At 46.3% G+C, this 11,907-nt stretch overlaps 1 protein-coding gene across 6 annotated transcripts in view; it reads right to left on the bottom strand.

Moving 5' to 3' along the window:
- Positions 1 to 11,686, bottom strand: part of Terf2 (telomeric repeat binding factor 2) — a 25,881-nt gene extending 14,195 nt beyond the window's left edge. For 5 of the 6 annotated variants that reach the window (XM_021169693.1, XM_021169690.2, XM_021169691.2 and 2 more), the window contains exons 1-3: positions 11,278 to 11,686; positions 11,085 to 11,180; positions 9,986 to 10,116 (exon numbers count right to left, since the gene is read on the bottom strand). In XM_021169693.1, the coding sequence (XP_021025352.1) occupies positions 9,986 to 10,116; positions 11,085 to 11,180; positions 11,278 to 11,656 (606 nt within the window). In that variant the 5' untranslated portion in view covers positions 11,657 to 11,686. The remainder of the gene's footprint in view (positions 1 to 9,985; positions 10,117 to 11,084; positions 11,181 to 11,277) is intronic. The other variant, XM_021169695.2, reaches the window with a different exon arrangement.
- Between the last annotated feature and the right edge of the window lie 221 nt (positions 11,687 to 11,907).

The raw sequence follows: 11,907 nt of genomic DNA on the forward strand, positions 1-11,907 counted from the left end.
CCGCCTGCCTCTGCCTCCCAAGTGCTGGGATTAAAGGCGTGNGCCACCACGCCCGGCTTTGTTTTTAATGCCTGAGAGCAGAACTGGATCCCCTAGACTCCTAGCTGAGCTGAGCCAGGCTGACTAAGGATAGACAAACCAGATAGGAGTCACAGCAGGGCCTCGGAATTTCAGGTCTACAGAACAATTGATCCCAATCTTTTGGGGGAACAAGAGCTTTGATGTAGGGTGACACTCAGTGAGAGAGGACAGAATGTGAGGGTGACCTGCTGACCAGTGTTCTAATTCTATCCAGAAAAGGGCTAGGCCTATTCTGTACAACAAGAAGCACACCTCATATACTACAAGTGCCAGCTAGCTACTCTAGTTAGAGTGTGTGTGGAATTACTGAGATTGGCAAATAGCTCACCCACAACAGAAAATGAAAACAACCAAGAGCCAGGTAGGAGCAGAGGCTCCCATCAGAAGAAGAAAGAGACCCTGAGAGAGGGTTTCTCTGTGTAGTCCTGCCTGTCCTGGAACTCACTCTGTAGACCAGGCTGGCCTCAAACTCAGAAATCCACCTGCCTCTGCTTCCCAAGTGCTGGGATTAAAGGCGTGCGCCACCACTGCCTGGCTATGAGAGGACACTTTTACATGCTAGTATGTACAGCCATGCAGGGCAGATAGAACTGCTGTCAAATGTCCTTCAATAAGCAGGCATGACCACAAATTCTTAGAAGAGGCAAAATTAACCATCTTTCCAGATGACCATGCTTAGGTACATATCATTTCAGCAGAAATATTATTATACTTACTTTCTTAACACAGCTTCTATCTTTTATAAACCATAACGGTTCTATTAGGTTTATGTGCAATTAACTTCTACACGGAAAAACTGGTTAGGACATATGGCATGGAATGTTAACACACCCAGACTTCTGTATCTGCAAGAATACAAAACTAATATCCTCCTCAACGCCCACTTCCTAAACCCTTCGTTTTGCTATTTTGTGTCTTTTAGTGTATAAGTGGCACTATTTCTTGCTTTTTTAGGTTTTATCATCACATAAAACTCAAATCCTCCTGCCTCAGCCTCCCAGAACTGAGGTCACAGACACTCGCCAGCAGGTGGCGCCCTAGCATCAGCTGTGTTCTGGATGCTTCTTTCAGGCCGCACGATGCGAGATCATTGAGTCCTGTGCTGCAGGGTTCCATTTTCTTGCTGCGGAGCACTACTGTATTGTTTGGGATATATTACAGTTTATTCATTTAGCCACTCAAGAACATTTGGTAGGTCACGGTTTTTGAGTCATTATGAACAGAGATGATAAAACAAGTTTTTGTGTGACCAACTCCTCAACTCTGCCGCAAATATGCAGGAGCAAGATTCTCGGAGCACGCTTGTTTAATAGGGTACCAGCAGTCAAACTGTTACAGCACTATTTAGCATTTCCATCAGCAGTGTGCAGCTGCTTCAGTCATCCTGTCCTCCCTAACACTGTTAACGCCAGCCCCACAGGGGCTCCCCGTTCCTAGAGGTACAAGCGGACCAGCTTGGTGGATGGGGGGATGGCCTATCACTGAGCTCCAGAACTGCACTCAACATATTGTTCTTGGATAGAGGAGAAAATGTCAGATATTAAATTGTTAACAACAGATACTTGAGCCAAGTGGTGGTAGTGTACACCATTAATCCCAACACTAAGTAGGCAGAAGCAGGTAGATCTCAGAGTTCTAGGCTAGCCTGGTTTACAGAGTGAGATCTAAGACAGCCAGGGCTATACAGAGAAACCCTGACTCAAAAAACCCAACACCCCATCTCACCCCTACTTCCCCCAAAAGAAAAGAAAAATAAACTTTAGAGGCCGGAGAGATGGCTCAGTGGTTAAGAGTGCTTGCTACTTTGCAGAGGACCAGTGTTGCAGTCCCAGCACTCAGGACACCAAGCTCACAATGGCTCATAACACAAACTCCAGATCAAAGCCCCTTTCTGGCTTCTGTGGGTACCAGGCACACAGTATATACTCACGTACGCATTTTGTTTCATTCAGTAATTCATAGGGTGGTTTTTTTTTGGGGGGGGGGGAGTGGGAGCAGCTATTTATTTAGAGATAGGATTTCTTTGTGTAGCCCTGGCTGTCCTGGAACTCACTTTGAAGACCAAGCTGTCCTGAGGATCTACCTGCTTCTGCCCTCTGAGTTCTGTGTGATCAAAGGCATGCACCACCGCTGCCTGGCTTAGATTTTTTTAAATTAATTAATTTATTTATTCTATGTAAGTACACTGTAGCTGTCTTCACACACTCCAGAAGAAGGCATCAGATCTCATTACGGATGGTTGTGAGCCACCATGTGGTTGCTGGGATTTGAACTCAGGACCTTCAGAAGAGCAGTCAGTGCTCTTAACCGCTAAGCCATCTCACCAGTCTCCTGGCTTAGATTTTTAATTAAAGTGTTTTAACTTTTAATTGTGTCTCTGTGTGTGTTTTCCTACATATATGTATGTGCCCTGTGGAGACCAAAAAAGGATGTTGTTGGATCATCTAGGACTGGAGCTATAATGGCAGCTGAACTCAGAACCTCTGCAAGAGCAACAACTGCTCATAAGCACCGAGCCTCCTTTCCAGCCCCCACAGTAAAACAACAAAACATAGATTAGCCATATGGGAAGTGGAAGGAGGAGGACTGGTGGTTCAAGGGCCATCTCTCAGCTACTTATCAGCACAACAAAAAGCATAGGCTATAGAATATCCTACAGCGAAACAAGATAATAAAGTTTCACTGTTTAAAATGTTACTAAATCCTAGGGCTAGAAGATAGCTCAGTGGGTGCTGCTTTTGCAGAGAACCCAGGTTCAATTCACAACACCCACATGGAGTTCACAGCTCTAACTCCAGGTCCAGGGGATCTAATGATCTTCTCACCTTGGTGGAAACCAGGCATGCACATGGTTCATAAGACATACAAGCAAGCAAAACACTGATACACATAAAAATGAAATAATCTCAGGGCTGAAGGGTTAAAAGTACTAGTTATTCTTCCAGAGGACCTGGGTTCAGTTCCCAGCACCCACAGGGCTCCTCACAACCATCTGTAACTCCAGTGCCAGGGGATCTGATGCCCTCACATAGATATATGTGTAATCAAAACATGAGTGCACAATCGCATTCTCTCTCTCTCTCTCTCTCTTACACACACACACACACACACACACACACACACACACACACACACCCTAAACTTAAAAACTTGACCAATCCCCAAATGAATATGATTAGCCAAACATGGTAGCCTTGGATCATAGCAGGTGGATCTCTGGGTTCAAGGTCTATCTAGTAAGTTCCAGGCCAGGGCCTCAATAGTTTCAAACAACCACAACAACTAACCAACCAGCCAACCAAGACAACCAACAAAAGCACTTTAGCTCAGTGTGATAGCTCACACTGTAACCTCAGTGCATGGGCTACAGAATGAGACTATTGTCTCAGGGGAGAGGGAGGTGCACAGGTTTGGACAAACATACACATTACATACATAATACATACATGCATACATAGTTCTTTATGTATCATAGCTACAAGTCTCTTGTCAGATATGACTTGCAAATATTTTATTCCAGTTCTGTTTATCCTTCTATGTAGTGTTTCCCTCAGAACAAAAATAGCTTGGTTGTTTGTTTCTCAAGACAGGGTTTCTCTGTGTGGCCCTGGACATGCTATAATTTGCTTTGTAGCCCAGGCTGGCCATGAACTCAGAGATCTGCCTGCCTTGGCCTCTGGAGTACTGGGATTAAAAGTGTACCCCACAGCCAGGCAGTGGTGGCACATGCCTAATCCCAGCACTTGGGAGGCAGAGGCAGGCAGATTTCTGAGTTCGAGGCCAGCCTGGTCTATAGAGTGAGTTCCAGGACAGCCAGGGCTACAGAGAAACCCTGTCTTAAAAACCCAAGTGTGCCCACCATGCCTGGCTAGAAGAAACTATTTTTTTTCGAGACAGGATTTCTCTATGTAGCCCTGGCTGTCCTGGAACTCAGAAATACGCCCGCCTCTGCCTCCCAAGTGCTGGGATTAAAGGCATGCGCCACCACCGCCTGGCGAGGATTTTTTTAAAAGCTCATTTATTTTTATTCATGTGCATGAATGTTTTGCCTGTATGTAAGAATGTACGACATGTGTGTGCCTGGTGCCCATGTTAGTCAGAAGAGGGAATAGGACCTCAGAGTTATAGGTGGTTGTGAATAGCCATGTGCTATGTGAATAGCCATGTACTGAACCAAACCAGGGTCTTCTGCAAGAACAAGTGCTTTTAACTAAGCCATCTCTCCAGCATCCCCCCCCCCCATCTCTTGTCCAGGTAAGACTCCCTTGCAATGCAGAAGGCCCTAAACTCCTCTTCTTCCTGCCTCTCCCAAGTGCCGGGAAACCAGACAAACAACGCTGAACTGAACTGACCTGCTAGCTAAACCCAGCTTCTTTTATGCTTTCTTCAAGTGAGCCCATGGTTTAAGCTGGGTGTGGTGCTGAATGCCTTTAATCTCAGCACTTGGGAGGCAGAGGCAGGTGTTTGAGGCCAGTCTACACAGGGAGGTCCAAGACAGCTAAGGCTGTAGTCACCCAGTCTCAAAACAAGGAAAAAAATCACTAAGTTTCATGGCTATACATTTTATAATTTCTTTGTGATCTATTTTGGTTTATTTTTTTGGTATGAAACACACTTATGGTCACGATTCATTTTCTGCATAATAACATCCCATTGTTTCAACAGCAACTGCTGAAGACTGTCCTTTTTCATTTAATATATTTAGTGATTGAAATGCTGTCATATGTGTGGCCAGGGCTTCACACACACACACACACACAAGCACACAGGTGTTCAGGCTGCCTGGCTGGAGTCCATTCTGGATAACACAAGAAGAAAATGGTAACGACTCCACACTAGTCTTGGCAAAACTTCAAATTCTCGTCTTTTTCTCCTGCCTCACTATTTAATATCTGAATCCTCAACAGCTATGACTCTACCCTGTGGGCTCTGTGCTTTACCTGCCCCGAATTGGAACACAGGCCACCCATAACTTAATTTGTGAGACAGGACAGGAAATGTGAATACTTTCCAAACCGAAGTTTCTGCTGTGAGCTTGACTTTCTATGTTAATTTCCTGCAGCTTTCCGGAAAAAGCCTAACTCCTTCTCTCTTGTATTTATTACGATTCTTAGGCTGTAACCCTCTGAATGGTCTCTGGCTAATTTAGCCATATAGGACATTACAAGCAGACTTTCAAAACTGGTAAGATGGGTTTATAATGGGAAGAAATGCCAAACAACTAAAGCTGACAGAAATAAGAAACCAGAAAGCAGCAGGAAAAAAACCAGTGGAGCACCACTCAGCACTGGGAATGGTGGACCATCACTCAGCACTGGGGATGGTGGACCACCACTCAGCACTGGGAATGGTAGAGCACCACTCAACACTGGGAATGGTAGAGCACCACTCATCACTGGGAGGCAGAGGCATGCGGGTCTCTGAGGTCAGCCTGGTCTACAGAGGATTTCCTCTTTCCTGCCTTCTTTTTCATTTTATTCCTATTTTTTAAAGACAGAGTCTCTTTATACCCTGGCATTCACTAGGCAGACTAGGCTGGCCTGTGGAACTCATGTCAATCCTCCTGCCTCAGCCTTCTGATTGCTGGAGTTAGAGGTCTGAGTGCCTTCATGGGAAGACTGTTCTAACAGTGTTGGCAGCTACTCGTCCTTGACTTCAGCCTTCTCCTCGGGCGTTGGCACTGGGGATTCACGTGGATGTGGCAGCGAAGTGCTCTGCTGTGGAACTATACCATCATGGCCCTTAGTTTTCAATATTCTTTCATCATTTATTGTGTGTCCATGGATGTGGAGTGGCGTCTGTGCCATGGGGCTCTTGTGGAGGTCAAGACGACATGTTCTAGTTGTTTCTCCCCTTCTGCCATGTTGCACTAGACTGGGGTGTAAGGTGTAAGTTCTGGCTGTCAGGCTTGGCAGCAGGTGCCCTTACCTGCTGAGCCAGCTCTCTCTTTTTTTAGATAGCATCTCATTAAGTTTACCATGCTGGCCCTGAACTTGTCCAGCCGCCTAAAGAGCTAGGCTTACAAGCCCTCATTACATGATGTCCTGCTCTTACATCAAACTTTAAGAAGCAAATTCTCGTTGTTTTTTTTTTTTTTTTTTTAATTAAAAAAAAAAAAAAGCTTTATTTTGTTCCCAGCACTCCGGAGGCAGATCTCGAGTCCAAGGCTAGCCTAGTCCACAGAGCAAGTTCCAGGATATAGCCCTGGAAAACAGCCAGGGCTATATAGAGAAATCCTGTCTCAAACCCCATCCCCCAGAATTATTTTAAGCGTGGGTGTTTTGCTTGTATTTATGTCTGTGCTCCAGGTGTGTGCAGAGCCTGAGAAGTCCAGGAGGAAGCATCAGACCCCCTGGGAGCGGAGCTACCGTGGACTGTGAAGCACCAGTGGATACCAGGGTCCTTTGGAGGAAAAGCCAGTGCTCCTAACTACTATACCACTCTTCCCTGACCAAAAGCAAACTCCCACTCCAAACAGCCTCAATATGTAGAAGAGGCTGGCCCCTGCCCCTGCCATGCGAGTGCTGGGATTAAGTAAGTGCACTACCACGCCTGGCTCAGTGGGTAAAGGAGTTTCTCATAAGAACTGAAGACTTCAGTTCAGTCACTATACCCCATGTAAAGGTAAGAGAGAAAAAGACAGCCGGGCGTGGTAGCGCACGCCTTTAATCCCAGCACTCGGGAGGCAGAGGCAGGCGGATTTCTGAGTTCGAGGCCAGCCTGGTCTACAAAGTGAGTTCCAGGACAGCCAGGGCTACACAGAGAAACCCTGTCTCGAAAAACCTTAAAAAAAAAAAAAAAAGAGAGAGAAAAAGACTTTACAAAGCAGTCCTCTGGTCATCCACAAATCATCCATGTGCATGCACACAGACAGACTTATTAATAAAAACTTTTTTAAAAGGAGCTGGCCATTTTTTAGAAATTGAATGTCCTTTGAAAGAGCCTCAGAGACCTCCAGAACTCTCTGAACATTATTGAGAAGTTCTAACTTAGTTTACTTGATTAAACTTTTTCTTTTTGAATTACCCTCAACCTTTCTTCCACCTTACTGAGGCAGGGTCACTCAATCAAACCCAGAGCTCTCAGATAGGGCTGGCCTCCTTGGCTACCTTGTCCTGGAGCTCTTAGCTCCTCCTCCTGAGGCTGGGTCATCGCACCACCATGCTCTCCCAGCACTGGCACTGGGGATCTGAACTCTAGTCAGTGCTCAACCAACAAACCACATCGCAGACCCTATCTTAATACTTCATTTTTGAGACAGGGTTTCTCTGTGTAGCCCTGGCTGTCCTAGAACTCACTTTGTAGACCAGGCTGGCCTCGAACTCAGAAATCCTCCCGCCTCTGCCTCCCAAGTGCCTTGACTAAAGGTGCGTGGTGCTACCACCCAGCATATTTTAGAATATTTATTGTGCCCACTGTGATAATGAATGTCTTAAATCCCAATACTTGGGAGGCTCAGAGGTGAGAGGCAGATCTCTGAGTTCCAGACCAACCTGGTCTAAATAGCAAGTTCTAGATCAGCCCAGGCTACATAGTGAGACCCTGTCTCAGAAACAAAATAATAAATTACTATAACAATTTACATAGCTTAAATGAATCTAGGCACCCCATAGTATTTTCTAAGATGCCCACTAAGCGACTCTAGGACACTAAATAAGAAACTCAGAAATTTCAGAAAATTTTCAGGAAAAAAAAAAAAATCAGTCATTTTGTAAGGAGGTCATCAAAGCTGCTATGACCCAGGCTATAAAATAGTCCTCTGTGAGCCTCACCTCCTGCACAACCCCACTGTACGGTACCACACAGCTGTCTACAGTGTGACACAGTCCCATGTGTGCACTACCCTACAGCTGATCCACAGTGTGAGTCCTGCTATTAGCCACATCAGGTGTGGATCAGATCTTTCAGCCCCTAGACAGGATGTTCTGACCTCCTGAGGCTTGCTTGCCACTCAGGATCCTCCTGCCTAAGCCTCCCAAGGGCTGGGATTTCAAATAAGCATCAACATTCCCAGCACCATCTGAGTCTCGAAATGACTATAATCATGTTTATTATTTCTGTAGTGCTAAGGACTTTCACTAAGAATCTAGGGTCTTTCACATGTGAGAGACACAGACTACCATCAAGCCACTAGTAACTCCAGCTGACAGTTTAACTATTACTTTATTTAAGAAATCCTGAGCCAGAACCACTCAGGTGGACCATGAGTTTCCTGGCCTTTGGCAACTAAAGGCTAATAGTCACTGGTTCAAGCTGCTACATCTTTTGTTTGTTTGTTTTTTGAGACAGGGTTTCTCTGTGTAGCCCTGGCTGTCCTGGAACTCACTCTGTAGACCATGCTGGTCTTGAACTCAGAAATCTGCATGCCTCTGCCTCCCAAGAGCTGGGATTAAAGGTGTGCGCCCACCACTGCCCGGCAAGTTGCTACATCTTAGAGTACTTTGTTATACTGGAGTGACAGTTACAGTAGTTTGTTAGTTGCGACTACTACTACAGTAGAATCACTGTTGTGAGCCACAATGTAGGTAGTGGGAACAGAACCTGGGTTCTCTGAAGGAGCAGCCAGTGCTCTTAACCACTGAGCCATCTCTCTAGCCCCAGGGAGTTTAAGTTTCACTGACAGACATTGCAAACAAACATTTAGAACATGAATGCAGTGACTTAGCTGGTTGTGTGGTATATGCCAGCCCTGAGGAGGCTGAGGCAGGAACATGGAGGTGGAGGCCACTCTGTATACAGTAAGATCCCATCTCATAACAACCTCCCCAAATATACAACAGAAAGACCCCAAGTGCTTAGGTAATAAAATTATAATGTGTACATGACAACAAAGATTCCTCTACAAGACAGGCCAGATGACAAACCTACAGTCCTTAGTTCTATAAGGGTTGTACAAATTACTATGCCCAGTCATATTCTTCCATTCAGAGCAATCTGAGCTATTCTCAGAGTAACTCCCGGGCTTCTACTGCATCACTGAGGACTTTTCTGACACTTCCCCCTCATCCATACTAAAAACCTACAATGGATTATTCCTCCTTGAAGTAAACAACAATTACCCAAGCATTCTTTGCAAGACTAAACAGTAGTGCCTGCTCCAGGGCCTTAACTGAACAGATATCTGGGTTTTGTTTTTGTTTAAAAAAAACAAAAACAAAAACAAAACAAAACAAAAAAAACCCAGGGTATTTGAGTACCCTGTATAGAGCTAATGGCTTCCTTGTGAAACAGGGGTTCCTCCCTCTACCTCTAAGACCTCGCCCTTTGCAGGAGTTCTCTTCTGTTAGCCTTAACTTTCCTGCTATTCTTCCACCCCCAGTGATGCACACACTTCCACACCCTCAGCTTGGCTCCTGGAGAAAAAAAACCTGCAGCCACTTGTTTTGTTTAAAGAGTTTTTCTTGAAGCCACCAGAACCTGAACACTCCTTCCTAGACACTCCTCAGCTAGCTCTGTCACTCTGGAGCTGTATCTGTCTGTGCTGTATCTCTTCTCTGGTTGACTCTGACTCTAGTCTAGTGCAGGAATGATTCCTTAAGTCCTCCTTTCAGCAGTCAAAAAACTCAAGTCCCACATTTCCCAAGGACCTAACCATTCCTTTTGGCTTATTACAGACAATGGGAACCAAACCCAGGACCACAGATACTTGGGGGCCTCAGTGCTCCTCAAAGGTACAAACTTCCAAAACACAGTCTTCAACGTCAACCACTTCCCAAGGCCACAAAAACAACCCAAACCACAGAGCTATCCTCTCCACACCTGGGGGCTTGCTACTTATTCTTCTCTCTCTCCCTCCACCTGCTCTTCCCTCTACCCATGCAGAAAAGATTCCACAAGGAGTCGAAAAGATCCCTGACTTCTGCTAGACAATAAAATGAAATAAAATAGTAAAAATGTGTCTTACAGCCTCCTTGACCAGTTTTCTGCTGGATTCAACCATAGAGTCTGTCAGTGTGAACTCTGTTTTAATCATCTCCAGCACATTGATAGCTGATTCCAGGGGTGTGAGCTCAGCCTCCATATCAAAGGAACAGTCTAGGACAAAACACAGTTTCCACTTTAAGCTCTTTGCTAAGCAGGAGCAAACATGTCCAAAAAGTTTACATAGCTATTTATGAAAGCATGCAAATACCGCAAGACTCATTTGTACAAAGAACCATGCAAACCAAGCATTTAATCTCCTCACTCAGGAGGCAGAGGGCAGAGGCCTACCTGGTCTACACAGTGAGTTCAACAGCTATGGCTATGTAGAAAGACTCTGTCATTAAAAAAACAAACTAATAATATAAAAGGACCATACAAACCCAGTAAAGTTTATATTTATTTGTTTATGTCCTTGATATATGGTTCAAATTCCAATCAACATATTTCTTTTTTGTTTTTCAAGACAGGGTTTCTCTGTGTAGCCCTGGCTGTCCTGAAACTCGCTCTGTAGCCCAGGCTGGCCTGGAACTCAGAAATCCGCCTGCCTCTGCCTCCCAAGTACTGAGATTAAAGGCATGCGCTACCACTGCCCGGCTGGCTTCAACGTATTTTAAGTGACTATCTTTCAATACTTTTTAATACAGCTCAATTATAACATATATGTTTGCCTCCAAAATCCAGAATAACACATCTTCCTCAGATACAAGGGGCCAACAATGAAGAGAGTTTGTTAAGTAGCTGCCTAAGTTCAACTTGTGTGTGGTTGGGAGGGTGTTCCCACTTTACTATTTGGAGAAAGAGGGAGCAAGATGTATCCTTATTGACGTAACTTACTTGTAGCAATAAAAATGGGTGTGCAATTAACAGGTGGGAGAAAACAAAACAAAAGACAGCCAAGAAACTTTAACTGGAGAAAACCAGAATTAGAGAATTCAACCACTGTTGAATGAAAAAGCCCTCCGCGGTGGAAACAGTAGTGCACCTTAACCCGGAATCTTTCAGTTCCGGATGTTAAGTTTGAAAATAACAAAACCCTACGTAAGTAAGCCCAGAAAAGAACACACAAAAAATAGCCATACCTAAATTTTCTCCTTCTTCAATGCGCGACAGACACTGCATAACCCGCAGCAACCGGGACACCGTATGCTCCTTCCCCAAGGGCCTGACAAGCAACGCTGGGAAAGAAGACATGGTTGGCTCCGCGAGCCCCGGACCCCAAGTCATGCCCCCCAAAACCATGTCCTCCTCCCCGCGGCCCGAGCCGGCTCTCACCCTGCATGATGTCCCGGATCTGCCTGAAGTCCCGGTACCGGCTACTCCGAAAGGCCCGCAGCGCCTCGTGGAAATAGAACTTGAGCACCCAGCGGTTGACCGCCTCCTCCAGCCGAGCTTCCCCGGCGCCCCGCTCGGCCGCGCCTCCCAACCCAGGCTCGTGCCGCCCCCGTCGAGCCCGCCCGCCGCTGCGCGATGCCCGTCGGCTCGCCGCCCGCCCGCTGCTATCGCTGCTCCCGCCTCCTCCCGCCATCGTGTTCGACCGCCGCTCGCCCTCCCCGCCCTCCCGGCTGGGCCGTTTCCTTGGCTGTGACGCCATCGGGTCACGCACAACGCCCGGGCCGGAAGCAGGGCCCGCTGTCCCGGCTCCCGCAGCCATGATACCGACGGGGTTCCGAGCCGCCCGCGGGCTTCTGGGAGGGAAAGGACCGAGGCGGCGGGGGTCCACCCACCTCCTCGGTATCCGTAGTTCCTCTTGTGTCTGCTGCAATGCTTGCTGGGGATTGGAGTCCGCACAGCCCAGCCAGGCGCGCTATTTTGAAGACGACGCTGCAGACTTGGAACACTGTAAAGAATATGAAAAATAAGCGCGTGCATAATGTTAGACATTTCACAAATTGTGAAAAGCAT

Source organism: Mus caroli, chromosome 8, assembly GCF_900094665.2.
Source record: "Mus caroli chromosome 8, CAROLI_EIJ_v1.1, whole genome shotgun sequence".
Lineage (NCBI taxonomy): Eukaryota > Metazoa > Chordata > Mammalia > Rodentia > Muridae > Mus > Mus caroli.